This window comes from Eptatretus burgeri, chromosome 16 (assembly GCF_056783735.1).
Source record: "Eptatretus burgeri isolate ZD-2024b chromosome 16, Ebu_testis_v1, whole genome shotgun sequence".
Classification (NCBI taxonomy): domain Eukaryota; kingdom Metazoa; phylum Chordata; class Myxini; order Myxiniformes; family Myxinidae; genus Eptatretus; species Eptatretus burgeri.
Genome location: NC_140976.1, coordinates 41,780,823 through 41,805,557, shown reverse-complemented (window position 1 = coordinate 41,805,557; position 24,735 = coordinate 41,780,823). Strand labels below are relative to the sequence as shown.

General features: G+C 41.5%; 1 protein-coding gene across 2 annotated transcripts in view; it reads right to left on the bottom strand.

Annotated features, from left to right (window-relative positions):
- The window catches only part of LOC147010947 (stAR-related lipid transfer protein 13-like), a 73,633-nt gene that overhangs the window by 15,983 nt on the left and 32,915 nt on the right, over positions 1-24,735 (bottom strand). For both annotated transcript variants that reach the window (XM_085858876.1, XM_085858875.1), the window contains exons 6-11: positions 22,703-22,796; positions 18,673-19,877; positions 13,183-13,342; positions 8,346-8,676; positions 7,380-7,575; positions 5,578-5,668 (exon numbers count right to left, since the gene is read on the bottom strand). In XM_085858876.1, coding sequence (XP_085715002.1) covers positions 5,578-5,668; positions 7,380-7,575; positions 8,346-8,676; positions 13,183-13,342; positions 18,673-19,877; positions 22,703-22,796 — 2,077 coding nt within the window. The remainder of the gene's footprint in view (positions 1-5,577; positions 5,669-7,379; positions 7,576-8,345; positions 8,677-13,182; positions 13,343-18,672; positions 19,878-22,702; positions 22,797-24,735) is intronic.

The window sequence follows — 24,735 nt, the reverse complement described above, 5'->3', positions numbered from 1 at the left end:
ATATCATTCAAAGATTTCCACAAATCTATAAAATATCCGTTTGTGATATATGCTGATTTTGAAAGTATCCTTGAAAAGATAGATAGTTTCTCCAAATCCAAATAAATCATACACAAATAAATATCAAAAACATACTCCTTGTGGTTTCTGTTATTATATCAAATCATCTGTTGGTGATGAATACAACAAGTTAGAACTTTATTGAGGAGAAGATGCCTCAGAGGAGTTTGTAAGACGATTGGAAAAAGACTATATAAGACTCAGAGAAATAATGGTTAAAACCTAAAAACCAATGTTATTAACAAAGGGAGAGAAAAAGGAATTTAGAAAGAATAGTATCTGTCATATTTGTGAGGAGAAAACTGAGGGAGAAGTGAAGGTCGGGGATCACTGTCATCTTGCTGGTAAATATAGAGGTCCAGCTCATTCCCGTTGTAATCTTAATTACAAGCCTCCAAACTTTATTCCTGTCTTTCTTCACAACAACGCTCACTATGACACACATCTACAGTATTTATAAATAAACTTTCAAAGACATCTGGAGATATTTCTGCCATTCCAAACACAAATCAAAAATACATCTCATTCACAAAAACAATTCATACATCCCCCATAACCCATATCAGATTTCTTGACACATACAAGTTTATGGCAAGTCCATTATCTAACTTAGCATCAAATATTAAAAACGTACCGAATCTTAAATCACATTTCTCAAATCAAGAAGAGATCTCTCCAGGATGTAGTTGCAAATGTCAATAATCAACGAACTCCGCTCCAGCCAATGGGAGCTCGAGGGGAAGATAATGAGCCGACCAATGGACGTTCGGATTAACCGTGGCGTCATTCCGGTTGAACCAATCAGCGTCTACCTTATTGAGACCTGCGTATAAATCACACGCCTTCACTTCCTTCTTTACTTGATGCGATTTTTTTACCCTGAAGAGTGCAGCACGAAAAGCTTCGGTCACTATCATGTAGTGTTTTTTGTATCCATATTAAATTTCTGTAGTACCAAACATCTGTTTATTGTTGTTTTAAGAGATTTGCATTGTATATTTGCATGATGAAGAGTTGCCCATATGCAAAGATGCTGGTAGTTAACATGGTTTGAAGTTTCTAATATCTAAAAATGACATGAGAGCACTTCTGTACTACAGGTTCAGCTTGGCATCTCAATTTATTGATATACTTTACTCATGATTGTAATGTATACAAAATCCTTTTTTGCAGTTTGTGCAAGGTTTCAGACTGCAGAAATGCATTTTCTTGCATCATTTGATTGCCTAACCCCAACCCCCACTCTCCCAAACCCTTTTCCATGCTGCAAAAAACAGCATCCTTAAAGCCGAAGTAGAGTAAATTTGGAACCATTTTAAAAAAAAAATAATCAAAAACATGAATTTACCAGCTGAGTGCCTATCGGTAGTTGATTCAACTGCTCATTGTAGCCGAACTAATGAAGATATTTTCATTCTATTTGTTTGTCTTTTCCCCCCAAAGATGAGTGCCATGGTGTACTCGGAACATGTATGAGTACAATTGTCTCTGATTTAGATGCTGTCTTTGCAACAAGGAAAATACATGATTCCATGATGAATTTAAGTTGAAAATGTACAAGTAAAAGTCATCAATGGGTGAGTTTACAAAACTCCTTGGAACATGTTAAAATAAATAGGATCAATGCGTCTTTCATCCTTTTTGGAGTTGTTTGTAATTTTTAATAATTGAACTTTGTTGGTCTCCATTCATCCAGGTACATTTGCAGATAGATTGTTCATTTTTTCAAAATTGGGGACATCCTCCAACCTCAATGGAAATTCTATTCGTTTAACATTTAAAGTACACTCATATTATTTTTTAAATCATTTATTATCTTTATTTTGAACATTAACAACTGTTTTTTAAATTTTATTTCTTTTGGTAAGTCGATTTGTTAGGGTTAGGGTTAGGAAGAAGCTTTAAGAAGGTCTGATTTTAATATACGTATTTGTGGGGGGGAAAAACAATTTAAACATTAAATCCACTTCCTTCAATTTTATCATTTACAGTACATCTCTTTCAAATCTCTGCAATTCTTCATAAATATAACAATTTAAAAAAAAATCTCCAAATGAAGCAATAAAATGAGGTTCTGTTCTCATTGTTTCTTCTTTCCTCTCATTTTCTTTTTTACTTTCTTTTACCATTATAAATGTTATTCCCATATACAATTTTTAAGTATTTAATTTATCCAAGCTGTTGCTAATTAGAGTTTCAACATAAGGATTAGCTTTAAAAATTGCTTCAGCCATTGATTTTGCTTCTGGTTATTTACACTTCAAAATCCTTATTTTTATATAACCTTTAAATATTCCATCAGCATCTTCAACGATAAACTCTGGTCAGTTCTACTAAGCATCTTAATTTGAATTTTTGTTTCAATCTATCTTTCATAATGCTGATTTTTAATGTGCATTGAGCAAGATGAGCAGTAGATAAATAAATGATATGATGATAGTTCTCTTGAGTATGGTGCTTATAGTCTGGGAGAATAATCTCAAGAGTTCTAAAAATCACATCAAGGTACCTGAATGTTACAAGATGTCCTCCAGGCCAGGTTGATAGTCATTTTTATACCAAATTTAGCTATTTAGCACTCTAATTAATGGATTTATTGACGATCATGCATACTTTCAAAATCGGTATAATGTGCGTACACCTTATTTTGAAAAATAGGTCATAACTTTGTTTTTAAAAAAAAAACACAATATAAAGTGTCATCCAGGCTGGTTGTGATGGGTAAAACTCAAAGATAAACCCTGGCCTGGAGGTCAGCTTGTAACCAGGGCCAGATTAAGGTTTTCGTAGGCCAAGGCCCTTGAGATTTCATCGGCCAAATTAAAGAGTGACCAAAACGACGATTTTGAACATGAAATTTAATCGGAACAGACTGAGGTAAATGGCGATTTGTCCGACTTTCAAATATACAAGTGCTTGTAAAATCCAATTCGGTTTCGAAATTGAGAAACAAACGATACAGAAAACAAATTCAGAGGAATTTGTATATTCAATTTCCGCCCTGCTGAAACACCTTCTTTCGTGCCTTTTGGTTGGCAAACGACGCGATCACTTTGGAGAAATTGATTTGCTTCATCAGCTCGGATTAAACACAGAGCAGAGCGAGTGTGGACATGCGCACCTGCCCCATGGTCGTCCGAAGACAATTTTTCACGCGCTTTAGTGTGCTGAAGGAGCGTTCAATTAAGACTGAAAAAAAATGTCGGAAATTTTTGTCGGCCAAATATTTTTCGTAGGCCAAGGCCCGGGCCTCACGGGCCTGGTGGTTAATCCGGCACTGCTTGTAACACTTCGGTACCCTTGATATGATTTTTCCACATTATTCTCCGAAACGATTATAATTTATGATAGAATGTGTTTTTTATAAATATGTTTTGACAAATCCTTTGAGCAGACATTAAAATGAACATTGTCCGAAGAAGAGACTATTCTAACTTTTATTTGGTGTTTGCATGATTGTAAGTGTATGTTGTAGTGTTTGAAGTACTTATTACAGACATCACAATGGGTTGTAGTCACCTTATTTATAAAGTAGAAAATTATTCAAAGCAAAAATTTTAAGAAGTTTTTTTTTGTCTGTATTTAGTAGAGTATTTTTTTTTTAATAAAATTTTAAAATTCCCTCTGTTTCTCTTGGGTGAGCCATCAGAATGTCCCAACTATCATGTGAATATGTGTCAGCCTGAGGCAAGGAAGCTGTTTAGCAGCATAAAAACCCAGGTTCTGGGAAACCAGCCAACATAATCAAAAGGGGGAAGGGAGCGAGGCAAACTGAATGAATGAAGTGAAAAATGAGTACTGTACATAATTTATTGAGCAATTTTGCCGAAGCGCATAGAGGGTAGTAATTATATATTGTGTAATTTCATAATTAGGGAATTTTTTTAATTTATGGGGATAATAAACAAATTGTAAAAATGGATAATGTGTTCTAAAGGAGAGAATTGTGATACTTTTGAATCAATTCGTTGGAAAGTGTAAAAAAAATGACAAAAGTGTCTGAGAAACCAGATGACATTAGTTGTTTTTTTGGGAATAGAAAACTATTTTTGTTGATTTCAGGGAATTTGTTGAAGAAACTGTTGACTTCTGGGAAATACGTCTCAGAAAACTGGTTTTAACTGGTAATTATTGATGAAGTTTCAATAACAGAACCCCCATGATCATACTTATCATGGGATCTACAAGAGGAAAACTTTGAGTCCAAATGAGAGCAAATAAGCAACAGTTTTGTATTCGCTTTCTATTCAGTCTCATCCAACCCTGATTCCGTCTATATCAATAATATCCTAAACTTTACAGCCAATCAATGGAAATCTACCAGAGCTTTACTAACACAATGTATTGAGGGTCATTTGGAAGTTTCTGGAAACATTGTTTGAAAACAAATCCACCATTTGGATTGAAATTAAAACTGACACACAGAAACATCATCACTTTGTCAGTCCTCAATACAATTACCATTCAAATCGGTGTGTCTCGTGTTGGTCATAACTTCCTCTTGCAGGTGTCAGAATGTGTGACAGATGCCTCCCAAGGCCAAAGGTATTTCCTTTTCTCACTGGGATCATTTTCAAGGACCAATTTTTGATGTTTTCTCAACTTATTCCTTTCAATCGCATCATTGTTCCAAGGACCCTTTTAAGGATTGTCATTGAACCTCAGACCGTCTCATTTCATAGTTGGTTTGAAGATATTCGCCACTGGTAAAGTGCATTCCATAAAGGTGAGGTATGTCTCGTAATCCTCAGGGCAATCTGAAATAAGTTTGTTTGGTACCCTGGATAAATTCCAAATCCCTATTCTTGTTAAGACCTGCTTATGAAACACCATACATCTGTCATGAGTGAGCTTTCAGCTATGGAAACTTCAAAAGCTGATGCCAACTGCCTTTCAGGTGGACCCATAGATGAATGTTTGGATGGGTTTTATAGAGTCAAACATGTATGAAATGTATTAATTAAATATAAAAATTAATCATTTTTGAAAACGAAGTGGTGAAGTTCAATAGGATGATAAACATACAAGGGAAAACAAAATGTCCTATATAATGAAAAGGAATCCATGCCTTCATTCAAACTCTGTAGGAATATCTCCCTGGAGTGACACCATGCTAAATCATCTGGAGAGAATGTTACTCAAATAGGGAAATCGAGTTGTTGGCAAGAAAGATTCAGGATTAATTGTTTTCACAAAGCGACTGCAATGAAAGGGTGATCATAACTTTCTGAGGATGGGGAAGAATAAATAGAAACATTATGGCAACGAGACTTTTAAAGCGTTACACCAAGGGTCAATCCGACACTTGTCTATGAGTAACAGTGACAATGAAAGCGGTTAAATTGCTTAGCCTTTTGTAAAAGTGGCTTTAACTACTTGGCTCAACAAGAGTCTCTTAATGAGTACAGTATCTCTTCAAAAAGTTCAGCCCATTTGCTTTTTTTCCCCCTCCCTTGTGAGACAAACAAGCATTTGCATGCGTGTCCGACTTGTGAAGTGTGCACCGATGGTACATGCCTGGAAGATTTTTCCGTGGTGACTGATCAACTCCTTTACACATTCGGTAGCTACCAACTGTCTCTCCAACTGGGAATGGATAGCTCCAGAACTATGGTCAGGGAGGGAGTGTAAGGGAAAGGGGTGATAGGTCAGAGGCCATGGTGCTTATTTCAACAGGTGAGAACTGAAGAGTATAAGAGGGTAAATAAAAGGAGGGTTTAGAAAACCAAAAAATAAAGGATCACAATGATGCTTCCACTAATGCTCAGACAGTTTTAATGTTTGTTATTTTCTACAGTACAAAGGTACTTCCAGCTTAAGCCACAGTCTGTAGTGGGCAGAGCCTATGAAAGAAACAGAACCGCCCACTGCAAATAAGCAGTATCAACTGCCGCAATGCAGCCCGCAGGTCAACCAGCCAATTTTGTTAGCAATGCCAGCCCAACACTTAGCAATCAATCCATGGACATGTTCCTAGCTCACTGGCCATCAGCATGGACAGGATTACCATCAGGAATTGAGCTGACAAGCTCTGTACAATGGTGTAACAATGTCAGCTGTTACACCACAGACGACAGGTCAACAGACCACCTTTTTTAGTTCAGTCTATCACAGGCTCTGCCTACTACAGCCTAAGCCGGAAGTACCTCTTTAACTGTAAAAATCTCATTTTCCAGCTGCTAATAATCCTCATAAACTGTACAACGGATGCCTAAATCGGGTGGATGCGTGGCAGGCACCCCAATTGGTCAGAATGCTTGCATAAATTGCTGGTGAGATTAGGGTTCATGGTCAGCATTCCAGTGAAAAAGTACTATTTGGGAGAGATCAGTGAAGTTTTACATGAGTTATAGAGACATTGAGAGTCCATTGCCTAACAGATGGGATTTGAACCTGGAATCCCAGTATCAAGACCAAAATGCTTCAATGGGAATGCGCTAAAAGGCCTCAAAAAAAATCCTCGATTATTTTGTTGTCTTAGAGTCGTCAGAACAACTAATTATTGTGAGTTGTGTTATGGAATAACTTCATTAGCTCAATTTTTATTTTGTTAATGCAAATATTTTAATTTGACTTGAAGCAGACTCAAATATTTGCATTCGTTTCACAATTAAACTTTACCTGCAAATCCTAAAATACATCAACGACAAGCAATCCTCGGAACAACACTTACAGTGCACGTATTGAAGAATGAGAAAATAATAATCAAATCGTTTTGCTTGGAGGTTCGTAAAGCCATCCAGTATTTGTTGATCACCTGTTGTGATCTCTTGGATGAAAATATTAAAATATCAACAAAAAAATAACAAACTAGTTCAAGGTCATTTGGTCCATCACATATGGGTACATATTTGCATCACACAATTCTCAACAACTACAGGTCATGCCAATTATACAGGTAATCCCAACCAGGTAATTTGGTTAGGGTGCAGACACACAAAGGCTTGCTTTTTCTCAAGACACGATGAGATCTTTCAAGTGAACATCCTAAATGTAGATCAGCTAGCTGACTTTATGTTCCCATCTGAAGGACGGTGTGCTACAAGAGGAAACACCTCCTGTGAGCACTACACCAGGATGGGGGATGAAGAGGTTTGTTAAATTATACCCCAATGAGTTTGAGAGCCAAACAAAACAACATTGAAATGGGAAGTTCCCCATCAACCGAGTTGTTGAGCCATTCAAAATAGTGATAAATGAAAGACAAGAGAAGAAGCTGTTTTAATGGTCCTTACTCTTCATATCATAGCTCACTAAAATGCATATAAGCATGACCATCAAGAAGTCAATCTGGTGTGCCACACCAAATCTTGTCTCACCGTTTCGGTGCTCGAGCAGGAAGATCGTGGTGCAGGTGGCAGAGTGAGGGTGCCAAGCAAAGTGCCAGGCTGTGTGGTGTCATGCGGCTGTGCGGAGATTTCACCACAGCGCCCAGTAGGGCAAGCACCGATTGCAAGGCCTCTCGAGCCACGTCGGGAAGCAACAGCAAGGCAAGTTGCAAAGCAGTCCCTCTGGCTGAAAGTGAAAAAGGTGAATGATATTGGCAGCACCAACTTCAATAAAAATAACATATATTTTGCATCATTAAAACAATGAAAAAGAATGCTGGAATGAATAAACACGATGTTGATCCATCATTTTATCTCCGTCCATATCAGAACAAAAATATAAGGTTACAAAAAAATTTTACTTAGAGAGATGCAACGCAAATCATGTGGTCGATCATTTGACCCATTATGACTGTGGCATGTTCGAATCACATCGACTTACGACGTATGCACACTTGTCTCTAAGCTGTCTAACCTGAATTTGAATCTTGACCGAGCGATAAACTGTCATCCTGGTAGTTAGCAGGCTGGGTGATCCATCATTGTGTGTGCCATCCCTCGGATGGACGTTAAACTGGGTGTCCCGTCTGCCAGCATTAATTGGTAGACGTTAAAGATCCCACGGTGTCCTTCACGAAGAGTAGGTGAGTTAACACCGGCGCCATGAACAAATTCTAAAATGTCTGCTTGACTGTGCATGAGCGTGGCATCAGCAGCACACCCATGCCTTCACAATCATGCAACCATTGGGTTTAATTCAACATTGAATCAGAGTCCAATGTGGATTCACTAGCGATGGCTGGCAACACTGCTCCCTGCATCACAAACCTCATTATGCTAAGCTTTTTAAGGGTTCTCTAAAACCTGTATGGCAATTCATCTGTACAGTACACAGTCTATTCACTTTCGCAAGCCAACCTCCCCCAATATGTGATCATGATTATCCAAGTGCATTACCGGATGAGAGGAAGAGCTTGGGAGGCACGAGGGGTAAAGGAAGCTCCCTCAGAAAACACTTCAGAAGGTCAGCGAGGCTGTGCGGGCATGTGGTGTTGCAGAGAAGACTTGACAGAGCAGAAAGCACAGAGCGGTCAGAGCTTTTGTTTTCTTCATCATGGAGAGACGACATTGCATCTTCAAAGTTTCCATCAACCGCGGCAGGGTCTTGAGCCTCCAGATGGGTATGTGGGGCCACTAGTTGAGGAAACCCTGCTGGGCCTACAAGCTCCACTTTTTCTCGTAGTGTTTGAATTCGAAGCTGGGAACCGCTCTTGCGAAACAGACCCTCCTGGAATAAACCATAGTTTGTGTGAGTACACTTAATTATTCTTGTGAAAAAAAAATACTGTGGAGTCTTCACTTTTGGCTTTTATATTTCACTTTCTGCTCCTACTCCAATTTGCTGCCCAAGTGTTGACCCTAAAGTGGGTGTGACTAGTACACCTTATAATGGGTTGAGTGTAAGTGGAATGAGCATATAGTGAAGCACATAGCAGATGTCACGGGTTGAGAGACATAATGTTGTAACTGAAAATTTCCATTTCCTGCAAATCGCTAAATAATGGTGTTGAAAGACATGAGGAGCCATTTTATTCAATTTCGCCAAAAATGCAGTTACAACATTATGTCTCTCAACCCTCGATGCAAACAACAGCCTGTATGGCACTGATAGGCAGACAGTAAAGTCATTGTCAAACACCCCACTCCCCACCCCAGTGCTCATTGATGGTTATTTAACAAACTAGTATTAAAAACTCATCAAATGTGACGAGTTGGAATTATTTTATTCAAAATATTTAAGGTGACTGGAAGATATGATGTTTCATAGCAATAGGGTTCTTTTAAAACACTGCCTGCACATATGTGGTCATATTTTCTTTATCTTCTGGGACATTTCAGTTAGACAGTACAGCCTTGTGAGTGTGCCAAAGTCTGAAGCCTCGGCCTAGTGTCAGGTGTGCTTATATCTTCTTTATTTATTGGACATCCTACCGACGTAAATGAATACTTGTTTTACTCTGCTCACGTTGCACATCATGTGCACAGCGAATCCCTGCGCCTTGTATTTATTGTTATTTTTTAAAACGCTTTTGTACACCGCCCTTGAGGCTCGGTTTGCAAGTCACCATCTACAATTCCAATAGAAGAGCCGTAATTACTCTTTTATGAAAAATGGTTTTCAAGCTTTTTATCCTGAAAAATAGACTGTAGTGAACACACAATCGTGTGAAAAGATTAGCCTTTAAACCCCTTCTTAAATCATTCTTATGAAGGGGGAATGACAAATACACAAATACACTTATATTTAGGTAGATGTCATCACAAAAGGCTCTCGATATTCATAATGTTGGAATAATGCAACTTTGGCTGCATAATTATACTGGGTGCCAAGCTCATGATGAACAGGATGGCAGATTATGTTAGGTTAACAAACCAACAACTGGAGAGAGAGAGAGAGAGAGAGAGAGAGAGAGAGAGAGAGAGAGAGAGAGAGAGAGAGAGAGAGAGAGAGAGAGAGAGAGAGAGAGAGAGAGAGAGAGAGAGAGAGAGAGAGAGAGAGAGAGAGAGAGAGAGAGAGAGAGAGAGAGAGAGAGAGAGAGAGAGAGAGAGAGAGAGAGAGAGAGAGAGAGAGAGAGAGAGAGAGAGAGAGAGAGAGAGAGAGAGAGAGAGAGAGAGAGAGAGAGAGAGAGAGAGAGAGAGAGAGAGAGAGAGAGAGAGAGAGAGAGAGAGAGAGAGAGAGAGAGAGAGAGAGAGAGAGAGAGAGAGAGAGAGAGAGAGAGAGAGAGAGAGAGAGAGAGAAGCAAGCAAGTGATGAATAGGTAATCAACACCTGAGCGAGTAGCAGGGGCTACAAGCAGACTGAGAGTAAGAATTAGCGAGGGGGGAAAGATCATCATTGGTTGTGGGAAATGACACAAACCTATGCTGAACTCTTCATTTTTTATCCTTAATAACAGGTTATAAAGGTACCCTATTTGAGAACTATTGATCCATCCATCCATTGGGAGCATACTCTGCGCAGAGCATTGGTGCTGCCTAAGCAGTCTCCTGGGCTATTTGGCACAATCCTGGACAGGTCACCACTCCGACACAGGATACCAGCAAGATGGCACTCATTTTGCCGACCTCGGAAGGATGACAGGCAGTCAACCCCACCTGAGCAGGATTAGAACTCAGGATCCTTGGATCCTAAGCCCACAACCCCAACCATTAAACCAACACCAGGTATAACTATTGATCAATAGCAATGAAAACGGCCCATTTAAGAATCAATACATCGTTATTTATTACTACTAAGACTACTACTACACAATGTACCATACTTTTACAGAGCGCTGGTTCTGCCAAAGCCGTTTCCTGGCTTAGGATCATACTGAGTGGTTAGCCATCCCTCTCCCAGCAGTAGTTAGGACAGAAATTTGGAATTGCCCATGGTGCCAGCGATGGCTTGCCTACTCTTCGCAAAGGTCACCATGGGATCTTTAATGTCCATCAGCTAATGCCTACTACTACTACTACTACTACTACTACTACTACTACTACTACTACTACTACTACTACTACAACTACTATTGCAACAGCCATTATAGTGCTACCCCTTCGTGTGTGGTTGGATAAGGATTTGCTTTGGCCAACTTTTTCATAAACCAGCTGGTTCGGCAGTGACCTTTGACTGAAGGTGATTTGGGCAGGAACTTAATTTGTTCAGGATGCCAGTGATAATTCACATACTCTTCGAGAAGCACACCATGGGACTTTAATGCCCCCCAGCTAATGCCAGCAAATGGGACACCCAGATTAACATCGATCCAAGAGACGACACACTTTGTGATGCAACTTTCTGTCTGTGAATCGCCATTCCAACAGTTTATAGTTAGGTGGAGAATCTGGCAGACCAAACATCACACTTATAATTGCATTCATAAACTATGAGATCATTAATGAATGGCCAAGAACAAAGTTAACAAGAAGGGCACTCGGTAGAGTGCATCCTCCTCCACAATTGCTGTTTAACTCCCAAGTTAATATGATCTAAATTGATAATTTTTCAGTTGAAAATTGATGATTTTAAATGTTTGTCCTTGAGTTGGCCTTTGACCTTTTGACCTAAAATAGTGGGTTTCCAAATTAAATGATGCACTGTGCAATTGCTGTTTAATTTTCAAGTCAATCGGATGAAAATTGATGATTTTCACATTTAAAAAAATCGATGATTTTAGAAGTTCGATCTTAAGTTGACCTTTGACCTTTTGACCTCAAATAGTTGGTTTCCCAATTCAGTGATGCAATATGCAAATCTTTTTCAACTTTCAAGTAAATTGGATGAAAAATGATTTTAGAAAATTGACATTAAGATGACCTTTGACGTCAAAATCAATAGGCTTCTCAGTTGAGACTGACTACCTTTACAACTTAATAAAATTTCATGACACTCAGTTTAAAATTGTGACCTGTAGGTGATTGACAAACAAACAAACAAGAAGACATCGTGCAGAGCACGATACTTACAAAATCCATAAAACAAATTTGATCTCAAAAATAATTAGTGGTTGACTTCAGTGACCAAATATGCAAATCCTCTTCAAATTTCAAGTCAATCAGATGAAAATTGAGGATTTAAGAAATTCCAGCTTAGTTGTTGACCTTTGGCCTATGTTGACCTTTTGGTCCATGTTGATCTCAAAATTAATTAGCTGTTTGAATTCAGTGAAGTGAAATATAAATCCTCTTCAAATTTCAAGTCAATCGGCTGAAAATTGAGGATTTTAGAAATACTAACTTAGTTGTTGACCTTTGGCCTTTTGACCCTTTTGGCTGAGGTTGACCTCTAAAATAATTGGTAGTTGAATTCAGTAAGCTGATGTGAAAATCCTTTTCAAATTTCTCGTCTATCAGATGAAAAAAAAGAAAAAAACAATAGGCTTCTTCCTTATGACAAACTCTACCATGTGGTGAAGTTTTGTGAAGACCGGTTTAAAATTGTGACCTGAAAGCGGTAAACAGACAGACAGACAGACAGAATAACAAAATCGACTAACCAATATATTTGAAAAATCTTCAATTTTGCAAGTAATAAACAAACAAAGAGAAAAAACAGAATAATGAACGCACCCAACCAATATACTTGACAAATCTTCGATTTTCACCAAGTAACAAACAGACAGGGGAGAAAACAACCTCCATCCACCTTCGGTGGTGGAGGTGAACATGAATTTGGCCACATGATGTTGCTTTGGTGTTTAAACAAAACTTGAACAATAGACTTTTGAGCAACGAGTCAGTGTTCAGGCTGAAATAGATTATTTCTCCCCATGATTATTCAAAGCAGACGTGACAAAAAAATTATTTCCAAATGGTACAACAATTATTTACATTCTCTTACGTGTGGAAATTGATCGACATGCGGAGACAATTTTCATCGAGTCAAGAATGTATAATCTACATACAGGATCCATTATACAAGTCGTGCCTGGTGTTGGCTGAATTAAGCTTAATGGCTTAATGGTTAGGGTGGTGGGCATGGGATCCTAGGATCCTGAGTTCAAATCCCACTCGCTGTTGAATTAATACCAGGTGGGGTTGACTCCACCTGTCATCCTTCCAAGGTTGGCAAAATTAGTACCAGCTTGCTGGTATCCTGTGTCGGAGTGGTGACCTGTCCAGGATTGTGCCCAATAGCCAAGGAGACTGTTTAGGTAGCACCAACGCTCTGCACAGAGTATGGTCCCGATTATGGATGGATGGGTACAAGTCACTGGAGAGCAGGCCTTTTATTGCATCTATAAACGCTCACCACGTCACAGTGTGCTGACAGTTGTTTCATGATATGCCGTAGTGAAGGTGGTAAACTGCAGCCATCATGCCTTGCCAACCGCTCCAAGGATACACCAAACACCGCATGTGCGGGCAGCTCTAGGTTGCGGACGCATCTCGCCAAACGTGTGACAACCTTCCTATATGCACGCAAAGGGGCAATCCATTTATTAGGTATGCACAAGGGGGTGTGTTGGGTATAATTGTTATAAGTAAAATTGAGAAAAAGGAAAAGCATGAAAGAAGTTCAAGCAGTGAAGGAAGCGGTGGGATCGGGAAGTGACGGCTCTTCCGCCAAGCTCAGTGGATGTTTATCTCATCTAACAGTCCTGTCTTGTGTATTTGTCTGTATGTCCATGTGTGTGAGATGTGTGTGTGGCAGCTCCACTATGAACCTTAGATCCTGTTAAAAAAATAAAGAAGAAGTATTGCAGAAGAAGAGAAGCCAAATGAGTTTGGGAAATGGTAGGAGTATAAAAGGAATGGATGAGAGGCAGGATGTATTGTGCATGTGGTTTGGGTACCAGGTTAAAAAACCAGAAGGGCACGCTTTAACATCGAGACGTTGCCAGATATGCCTCTATCACCATTATTACATCATTATACAAACTTGCACCAAGTTTGATTTCAATCCCTGAATCCAGATTCAAAATATTAAATAATTCCGGCTGCCAGACCACACAACCGATCAGGTTGAAATTTAAAACAGATATTGTTGTGGGGCCGAGTTTCGGTGGCGAGCACGACCGCTAGATGGAGCAGTAGAGTCGGCTCCACCGAACACCTGGAATTTATAGGTCGTCACCCCGGAGCCGACGGGTCCCTTATCGGACCGAAGATCGCCAATAGGTCGACCGCGTGGGATAGGGTCGATTGCCAATTTCAATACCCACGTCGTCCAAACTACCGGAGAAATTCACCCTCGGCAGGATCTGCGCGATGTGCGCCATTGCCGAGCCGTACCCCGAGCGGAGAGTTCCAGAATCCTGCCGGGCCGATTGCACGATTTCGGCAGCAATGAGGCCTCCTAGTTCCCGTTCGCAGCGCGGAAAACCAATGATAGAAACATGGAAACGAGCTGGTACATTCAACAATAGGGGTATTTATTTACAATAATCGGGGAGGGGAAGCACACAAAGAGCAGAGCTATCCGAATATAAAAGAAATGGAAATTTACACACGAGCACTTATAGTATACAGTTGCAACTTAAAGACGGGCCCACACACAAACACAGAAATGGACCCCGTCGGGTCTTTATTGAAGGCTTCCAGCTCGAGGAAAGGTGAGCTAGAGACCAGAGCCTGTGCTTGGACCTGTCCACCTCGTGTGGTCTTCAACGATCCGGCTCGGCGGGACTCGAACCCGCAATACGATGCCGCTCCAAGCACCAGGTAACACGCTCTCCAACCGGCGATGCACCAATCGACCAAGACCAAGGAGAAGATCAGAGACGACGATAACCCAGGACCAGATGAACCAGCCAGCATCAAGACCCGCGACCACCAAGACAATGATGACGACCACCACGATGACCACGACCACGACCACCACCCCCAGCCTGGCATTCCTTTGTATTCCTTTTTCCTCCGGGGTGAGAGAATCACCATCTGGGGCGATCTCCACGCTCATTGGATGGGGTGTCGTGGGAAAGTCGCTCTCTGTGGCAATCTCAACCCCATTGGCCGGGGTGCCGTGGGAAAGTCGCTCTCTGTGGCAATCTCAACCCCATTGGCCGGGGTGCCGTGGGAAAGTTGCTCTCTGTGGCAATCTCAACCCCATTGGCCGGGGTGCCTTGGGAAGGTCGCTCTCTGTGGCAATCTCAACCCCATTGGCCGGGGTGCCTTGGGAAGGTCGCTCTCTGTGGCAATCTCAACCCCATTGGCCGGGGTGCCTTGGGAAGGTCGCTCTCTGTGGCAATCTCAATCCCATTGGCCGGGGTGCCTTGGGAAGGTCGCTCTCTGTGGCAATCTCAACCCCATTGGCCGGGGTGCCTTGGGAAGGTCGCTCTCTGTGGCAATCTCAGCCCCAATGGCCGGGGTGCCGTGGGAAAGTCGCTCTCTGTGGCAATCTCAACCCCATTGGCCGGGGTGCCGTGGGAAAGTTGCTCTCTGTGGCAATCTCAACCCCATTGGCCGGGGTGCCTTGGGAAGGTCGCTCTCTGTGGCAATCTCAACCCCATTGGCCGGGGTGCCTTGGGAAGGTCGCTCTCTGTGGCAATCTCAACCCCATTAGCTGGGGTGCCTTGGGAAAGTCGCTCTCTGTGGCGTGATTGGACAAGGGGCACACCCCTGCCTTCCTGGGCAGAGTCCCATGGGATGGAAATCTCCGCCCACGTACGTGGCCAAACGCACGTGGGCAATGGCGTCGGTGTGTGAAGTGAAGGAGATTTGTTATAAACGAAACTCCGCAGCGCACACATGTAATTCCCGTTAGACAGGTAGGGGGCCCTAACTATAAACACACACTTACCGATATAACTGTTCTATAAGGACCTGAATGTTGAGTGCTCATGGCTGCCAGATTCGTAACAATATGTCCCATTATCACTGGATAATAATTGTAACATTTTATGACGACTGATGAAGCGGTTCAAGAGAAAAAAAAATTTTTTAAGATTTTTATCCAATCCAATATGGCTGCAAGACCATGTACCCTATTAATTATTCGTGAACACCCTTATATCCCCAAGGCAAGGGGAACATGTGGGTGAATTTTTTTCCTTGATCCGTCAAGCCATTCTGGGGAAGAAGGTTTGTAAAGGTTTATTCTTCCAAAAAAAAATCTTAGCTGCCAAACCATGTGACCTATGATGTCATAAGTGGAGAACGTTTTTGTTCCTTATGGAAAGCCGATCATACCTGTAAAGTTTTGCCTCGATCTGTTCAGTCGTTCCGGAGAAGGTTTTTGAAGGATTTTATGTTAAAAACAATATGGCTGCCATACCACATAACCGATGACATCATCAATATTTTTCCCCCATACAATTTAGCCCAAGATGACCCTCAAAAAGTTTCAGACTAAGCGGATAAAGCGTTTGACGTATGCAATTATGACGTCATAACGAAGCCACCTATGACATCATCAAAAAAAATCACACTAGTTTCCCATGGACACTTCACATGTGCCAAGATTCAATTTTTTCCATGTAGTGGTTTTGAAGATACAGGGGTCCAAAGTTTTTCCTTTTTTCCAACATGGCTGCCACACCACATGACCTATGATGTCATAATTATCATTCCAACATTCTACATGAGTAGTCACACCTATGGTGAAAATTTTGTGGAAATCGGATAAGCGGTTGCAGAGAAAACAGAAAATTAGCACAGAAGGACGTACGTACGTACGTACGTATGGACGGACAACCCGGAAACATCATGTCACCGGCGACTTCGTCAGCGGAGGCTTAAAAATTCCACCATGTGACTGGCCATCAAAATAATGGAGATTAGAAGCTGATGGAATCATGAAACAGATTGGGTACCAGGTTCGAAAATTCTGCCAGTTTGCACACACAATAAATAAATTCCCCAAAAACACTGAGGGTGATCAGACGAGCACCTCCTTCTGAAAAGTTCCTCAATAACTTCCAGGAAATCGTTTTATTTGGAGTCAAGTGGGGTTCAATTGTAAGGGAATGTTTCCTTATCAACATTCCAATTGATTAAACACAATATTCTAAACTAGAGGGGGAGCACTCGGGAGAGTGCAAAACCTCCGCCGCCAATACTGCTGGGTCACTCAAGTGAACCTTATATCTTATTCATTAGATATGATGTCAACAGTGCTGACAGAGTTGTAGTTGTTTTCTCCAACATTTTTTTTTTTGGGGGGGGGGGGTTGGAAATCACTTAAAACATGTAAAAATGCAAAAAAAAAAAAATTCTTTTTTTTGGGGGGGGGTTGGAAATCACTTAAAACATGTGAAAATGCAAAAAAAAATTTTTTTTACCTCAAACGATTTCTTTTGGGGGGGGTTGGAAATCACTTAAAATATGTAGAAATGCAAAAAAAAAATATTTTTTCTCTAACAATTTTTCTTGGGGGGGGTAACAATTTTTGGGTGGGGTTGGAAATCACTTAAAACATGTAGAAATGCAAAAAAAAAAAAATTCTCTAACAATTTTTTTTGGGGGGGGGGGACCAAGTCCAAAATTTAATGGCATGATCCTTGGACCATATCTAACCCCCCCCCCCCACCAAGTTTCGTCGAAATCCGTCGAGGAGTTTTTCTGTAATTCTGTTCACAAACAAACAAACAAACAGAAAGGGGTGAAAACAGTAACCTCCGTCCATCTTCGAAGATGGCGGAGGTTAAAAATAGAAAAGCCTTTGAAACATTGTGTTAACAACATAGTTATACCTGTTTGAGCCCACAGCAAACAAGCACATAAACAGGAATAACGGAAAAGTAAAACAACAGATGATATGAGGAAAAGGTGGACATTACAAAAGTCAAATGGATTCAGATAACATCATATATTTCCTTTTCACGATGAGATTAAAAGATTGGTAATGTTGTTCTCAATGGATTTTACAAACTAAGGGCTGATAAGAGTATCTTCAGGAGTGTGGGAAACGAAGTGCGGCTGATGTTTCAACCATTGGCCTTCCATCAGAGAGGAAGTAAAGCCCACCATTTGTTGTCCTCAATCTTTTCCACCTCCATATATTATACATATATCTATATCTATATAAGCCTGGTGTTGGCGTAGCGGTTGGAGTGGCAGCTTGGGATCCTAGGGTCCTGAATTCAAGCCCCGTTGGCCGCTGAATTAATACACCAAGAGGTTGACAGCCTGTCATCCTTCCGAGGCAAGCAAATTGAGTACCAGCCTGCTCGGATAATTGGCCCATTCGAGTATCCTGCATCAGAGTGGCGACCCGTCCAGGATTGTGCCCAATAGCCCGGGAAACAGCTTCGGCAGCATCGACGCTCTCTGTACAGAGTATGGTTCCAATATATATATATATATATATATCTATATCTATATCTATATCTATATCTATATCTATATCTATATCTATATCTATCTCTCTCTCTCTCTCTCTCTCTCTCTCTCTCTCTCTCTCTCTCTCTCTCTCTCTCTCTCTCTCTCTCTCTCTCTCTCTCTCTCTCTCTCTCTCTCTCTCTCTCTCTCTCCTTATAGCTTCAGTTTGAATCTCGGCCCAGATGTAAACTGTCGTTCTGGTGATTTGCATGCAGGGCAAGGCATCACTGTGATGGATGTCTATCGGATGGATGTTTATATGGAGGACCTGTCTGCCAGCAACGAAGAGTAGCCCAGCTAATGCCAACCCAGCAAATAATATTATCCACAGCTATGTGCTGCATTCAAAAGGAGATGAATCTACACCCCTCATGAGTGTTATTGTTATAATAATAATAATTGTATACAAATCAAAGTGAAATTGAAAGGCTTTAATCAAAATGTTATCATGAATGACAATGACATTCAATTAAGAACCTACCAGTTCCAAGTGTGTTTGGTAGGAGCCTTGTGAGTCTCCATGATTGCAGTGAGTTGCAGTAACGCCAGCCTCTGGACGTGCTGAATCTCACAGACGTCGAGCTGCCACAGCTCCTTCGGACCTTCCTCTCGTGTTTTCCTGAAGTAATCTGGAGACTGAGGCATCACAGGTAATGTGGACAGGCACTTTTGGGGGGAGTGAGACAGATTGCAATTGTAATTGATAGTTGGTGGAAGCTCCAAATTCGGTGAAGATGGACATGATCGAGACAATCTCTTAGTCTCTGGTCCATGGGTCCATTGCTCTTGCTCTGGAGTGCACAACAGGTTTTCAACACTGCACCTCATCGTCACCGGAACATTGTCGTATACACTAGGGGGTCGGACCTCATCCGCGTTGTTGCTCTGTGACTGGTCCTGAATAGCAGCTCCATCTGTCGATTTTACGTGTGTGAGGTCTTTCACTGGCTTCACTACACTGATGCTTTCAGAAGACAGGGCACGAGGAAAAGTTCCCGCCTTGTAGTCACTGGGCAGACGCAGGCGCAAACCTGGCCGTGTGCTCGACCCTGCCGAAGGCCTGCTGCTAACTGTGGCAAACTTGCTCTTCAAACCACTATTGCGGTCACCGTTGCTCTGCTTCTGTTGGCTATTCCTGAGGTTGGAATCTATGCCAGAAAAAGGTGGAAAATGGAAGACATCGTTTTTCATGCCATTGCTGGTTTCAAAAACAAAGGTTCCATTCCTTTTGCCATTCCTGAGAACCTCCCCATGATTGATGACATCTGATTTCCTTTGTTTTTCATGGAAATGCTTCGTGTCACCATTTTCAGCAAGGCTTTCATTTATCGGCCAGTTCTGATCATGCATTTCCCAAATGAGACCCCGACGTTTCTCGGCATCCATATTATTGTTCTTACTCACTTGGGTTAACCGTTGTCCGACAACCTGAACTTGGAAATCTCCAGGCATTCCACATGGCTTTCTCTCGGTTTCCTGGCTGTTGCACTTGGTTTCTAGGGGTGATCTTGAAATTGTGTGGGATGACAGAGCACCGACACTGGTTGGCCTATGCATCACCCCAAGATCAGGAGATGGCAAATGGGTGGCATTTTCCTTCCGTGACCATTGGCGGCTAGCTCGTTGGTAGATCCATCTCCTGCTGATAGCGCATGTCTCATCCTCAGAGGAAGAGGAGTCCTCTGCCTGTGAGGAGAATAAGCAAGGAGGGAGGGAAAGAGGGGGGGTTTGGGGGGGGTTAGCATGATTGCAAAACAAACCACCACCAAAAATAGCAACTGTCTGATGGGTTTGATAAAGTTCTTTGTATTTAATCGCCTTTCTTCTGGTCCAGCTCCATCTCTCTCTGCTCTCTCAACCCTCCAACCCTCCCCAGCTCCTCCAGGATGCACATGTTCTTCCAGTAACTCCCTCCTCAAGATAAAATCCTAAATTCCAGACTCACCACCCATCTGCACTCTTATGTTCCTCTTTTCTCAAGTCGATGGAACTGCCTTCCTCAGGTTGTACAATACCACTATTCCCTCCAATGGCAAGGCTGAAGCTTCATGCGATCTTCCACCACGTGCCAATCCACATCCCTAATCATGATATTTTCTGCCCCATTAACCCTTCCTACCCCAATCTTCCGACTTTCAGGTTGCTGTGTTTCCTCCACATTCTCCCTTTTCCTGATCCTTCATCACATTACTATTCGTGTCTACCTGTGGTTCCGCTGCTCCACTGCCAAATAAGTTTCCTTTTTGCCATCCGTCACGTAGCTCTTCCATGAGCCTCAATCTTGGATTAAACTCGTAATGAAAAAACATTTTAAAAGATGAAAAATGGATGGAGGGATTGTTTGCCAAAAAGTATGCAAACAAGGTCGGGATCGATGGTCATAATAAATTATATCATGTGAAACCATCCTGACATCAGACTTTGGAAAATGGTTACCTGTCTATCAGTGCATCCATTTGCAATGATCGTGTATGTTGATTATTCCCATGTATGAATATGACCAGGCCAGTTAATACGCACGCACGCACGCACACGCACGCACGCACTGGATTCAGCTCGTGTTTGTGGTGATTGTGAACCCAAATTGAGAGAGATACATGATGCCATTTGCAGGAAAAACCATGATTAAAGGAAAGGTGTAGGGACGGTTTCACATGATCATGTATTGTGACCATCCCTACCTTGTGTACAAACTTTTACATTTTTAAATGTTTTTTTTTTATTGCTTCTTTCTTTACTTTTTATCATGTATTTACATGCTGGAGAATTTTATTTTGATTTCACGATTAATTATCATGTTGGATGTTGATTATGTGTTAAAACACTTTGCATTAAGTCGTCAAACTATCATATAATGGGCACCAATGATAATACATGCCTGGTGTTGGTTTAATGGTTAGGGTGGTGGGCTGGGGATCCGAAGATCCAGAGTTCAAATCCCACTTTGCTGTTAAATTAATGCCAGGTGGGGTTGACTCTGCCTTGGAGTTGGCTATGCCTGTCGCCCTTCCGAGGTCGGCAAAATGAGTACCAGCTTGCTGGTATACTGTGTCGGAGTGGCGACCCGTCCAGGATTGTGCCCAATAGCCAAGGAGACTGCTTCGGCAACACCAACGCTCTGCACAGAGTATGCTAATAGTCTCGTGAATAATTATATGTACCCACCGCAGTATGTATGATTTTACTCACCAACTTTATTTAATCTCTGTCACACTTCAATGATGATGAGTGAATGACAAACAGTGCGTACGTGTGTGTGTGTGTGTGTGTGTGTGTGTGTGTGTGTGTGTGTGTGTGTGTGTGTGTGTGTGTGTGTGTGTGTGTGTGTGTGTGTGTGTGTGTGTGTGTGTGTGTTGGCAGGCTTCCCAGACAGAAGAAAGTTCCTGCTCCATGTTGACTACTGTTAACCACACCCTTATAAACCTGATTGGCAGTTGAGCAATTGTGTTGCCATGGCCCCGCCCCCACCAGGATGATTGACAAGCGTGGTCCCACCCACCCTGAGTTTCCCTTCATATTACTACATGCACAGCTATACAGTTACAGTTATGTCTACTTTTCATGGAATGCCTTCAAGTTGTGAAAATTTCGAGTAATCACGCACCTTCCCACTATAAAATGCAGTGGATTCGTGTTTGAACCAAGTATTTAGCTTGAACTAATTTTGGGTTAAGATGTCTGAACAGAATAACAATAGTAAGAGGATGACGAAGAGGATGAATTACAAACGGGTTGTTTGGAGTCGGTCAGTGTTGAAGCTCATTGGTGTTGTGTCCAAGAGGTTCATCGGTGTTGTTGCATGTGACATCCTCCGCGGATGACTGGTAGATACTTCATAGCTTTATAAATTTGTATCTTTGTGGATTATTTTGAGGATTTTGTGTTGTATTAAACAGATGGAGCGGCCATGCCATCCCTACGTAAGAAGTCCTACCAACTTCCTGATAAACACTCGATCAAACATCAATGGTCACTGAAACATAGCTGTCCTTCACTGCTCGGTGATTTGAGCCAAATGAAAATGCTGCTTCATGTCCCCCAACTGCTTGCCTAGTCCCTGTCCGTTTTAATAAATACAACTTTCTTCGTGGATAATTGAGCTTTGTGACCCAACCTTTCGCAGCCTCGGTCGGAATCCAGGATTCCACAGTCAGCCTCACCTTCTTCCTTGGCAGTGTGATGCAGTAACGATGGTGTCCAACAACTGAAGTTGGTTTTGCAAGCCTGACGCACTAAACCGAGACGTGCAGATTTGTCATCGACCTGATTGATCTGCTACAAAAGCAATTTTTTTTTTTTAATTACACTCCCAATAAACTCAAGTATCCTCAACATGTTTCGGTATTTACAGTTGATAGTCATGTGATTTACAAGTGTAGAGCACAAGGAAATACAATTTCTTTCAATCACACTGGAAGCATATGTGGTTTGATCACCTTCCCTCAATCAGATGTTTATCAATTGTTACGTCAGATTGGACAATCAATGAGGACTGACTGTATTGACCTCACCTGTCCTTGTGAGTTCGTTTCTATAGTTCTGTCTTTGAACAGGCTCTTAACTCTCGGCCTGCTCTTGCAAAGCTTGTTGAGAACTTCAATTCTCCTGCAGAAGCAAACAAAGGACAAAGCACTTAAATTCATGAGAATTGTTTGCAATTCATTTATGATCCTCTTACAGCGCCTTCACAAACTATTCGGACCCCTTGACTTATTGTCACATTTGGTTGTGTTTCAGCCCAAATTTAAAATGGATTAAATTTAATTTTTTTTGTCGCTGATCTTCACAAATTGCCCCATAACGACAAACTGAAAACATGTTTGTAGAAATTTTTACAAATGAATTAATAAGTATTCAACCCCTTGAGTCGATACTTTGTAGAAACGCCTTTGGCAGTGATTGCAGCTTCAAGTCTTCTTGGGTGTGTTTGTATCCGCTTTACACATCTGGATTTGGGGATTTCCTCCCATCCTTCCTTGCAGATTTGCTCAACCTCTGTCAAGTTGGATGGAGAACGTCGGTGAACAGCAATCTTCAAGTCTTTCCACAGATTCTCAATGGGATTCAAGTCTAGGCTTTGGCTGGGCCACTCAAGGACTTTCACATTCCTGTTCCGAAGCCATTCCAGTGTTGCTTTGGCTGTATGCTTGGGGTCATTGTCCTGTTATAACTTCAATCTTCACCGCAGTCCAAGGTCTTTTGCACTCTAAAGCAGGTTCTCCTCGAGGATTTGCCTGTATTTGGCTCCATTCATTGTTCCCTCTGTCCTCACAAGTCTCCCAGTCGCTGCCACTGAAATGGTAAAGAAAGTGTTAGATGGGTGATGAGCTGTGCTTGCTTTCTGCTAGACGTAGCGCTTTCTATTCAGGCCAAAGAATTCAATTTTCGTCTCATTTGAACACAGAATCTTTTGCCTCATGCTCTCAGTTAGAGTCTTTCCCATGGCTTTTGTGTGCTGTCATTCTCCAGGTGTGCTGTCATTTGCCTTTTTCTCAAGAGTGGCTTTCGTCTTGCCACTCTCCCATAAAGCCTGGATTTGTGATGTGCTGCAGAGACTGTTGCCCTTCCAGCAGGTTCTCCCATCTCAGCCAAGGAACTCTGTAGTTCTATCATTGTGGTCATTGGGTTCTTGGTCACCTCCCCACCAAGGTCCTTCTTGGCCGGTTGCTCAGATGGCCAGCTCTAGGTAAGGTCTGGGTAGTTTCATATTATCCTAATGATGGAGCTTACTGTGCTCTTGGAACCTTTCAACACTCTAGAAATTGTTTTATCAGCTTCCCACATCTGTGCTTCCTCACAATTCTATCTCAGAGTTCTACAGACAGTTCCTTGGACTTCATGGTCAAGTTTCTGCTCTGACATTCACTAACTATGGACCTTGTATAGAAAGGTGTGTTTTTCTAAATCATGTCCAATCAGTTGAATTGGCAACAGGAGGACTCCAATCAATCTCTAAAGACATCGCAAGGATGATCAAAGGAAATTGGATACACCTGAGCTCAATTTGGTGTGCTTTAGCAAAGGGGTTGAATACTTATTGACGCAAAGCATTTCAGCTTTTAATTTTTAACTAATTTGTAAAAAAAATTCTAAAAATATGTTTTCACTGTCGTTATGGGCTATTTTGTGTGGATCGGTGACAAAAAAAATTAAAAGGGTAGAGCTTACTGTTGTACTCTGAGCTGGCACATGATGCCAATGGTTCACTGTACATGAACTACAGTTACACTGGATGTTGCACACCATGTACATTATTTATTATCCTGTACTGCATGCAAAATAATTGTTAATTAAAGTTATGTGCCAAAAAAAAATAAACAATTTACACAATGCTCGAAACAATGGATTCAGACATCTCTGGGGTAATCTCGTTCTCACGGATATAGTGTGAAGTTAATGTCTCATGACGAGTCTACTGGGTTCACGACCGCAGACAGTCACGTTCCAATTACACCCAGAGTTCTACTTCCAAGTTGATTAAGAGACTGTCTCGGAGGACACCATCGTTGTAGCTGCTTCATTAAGTGATAATCAAGGTGCACAG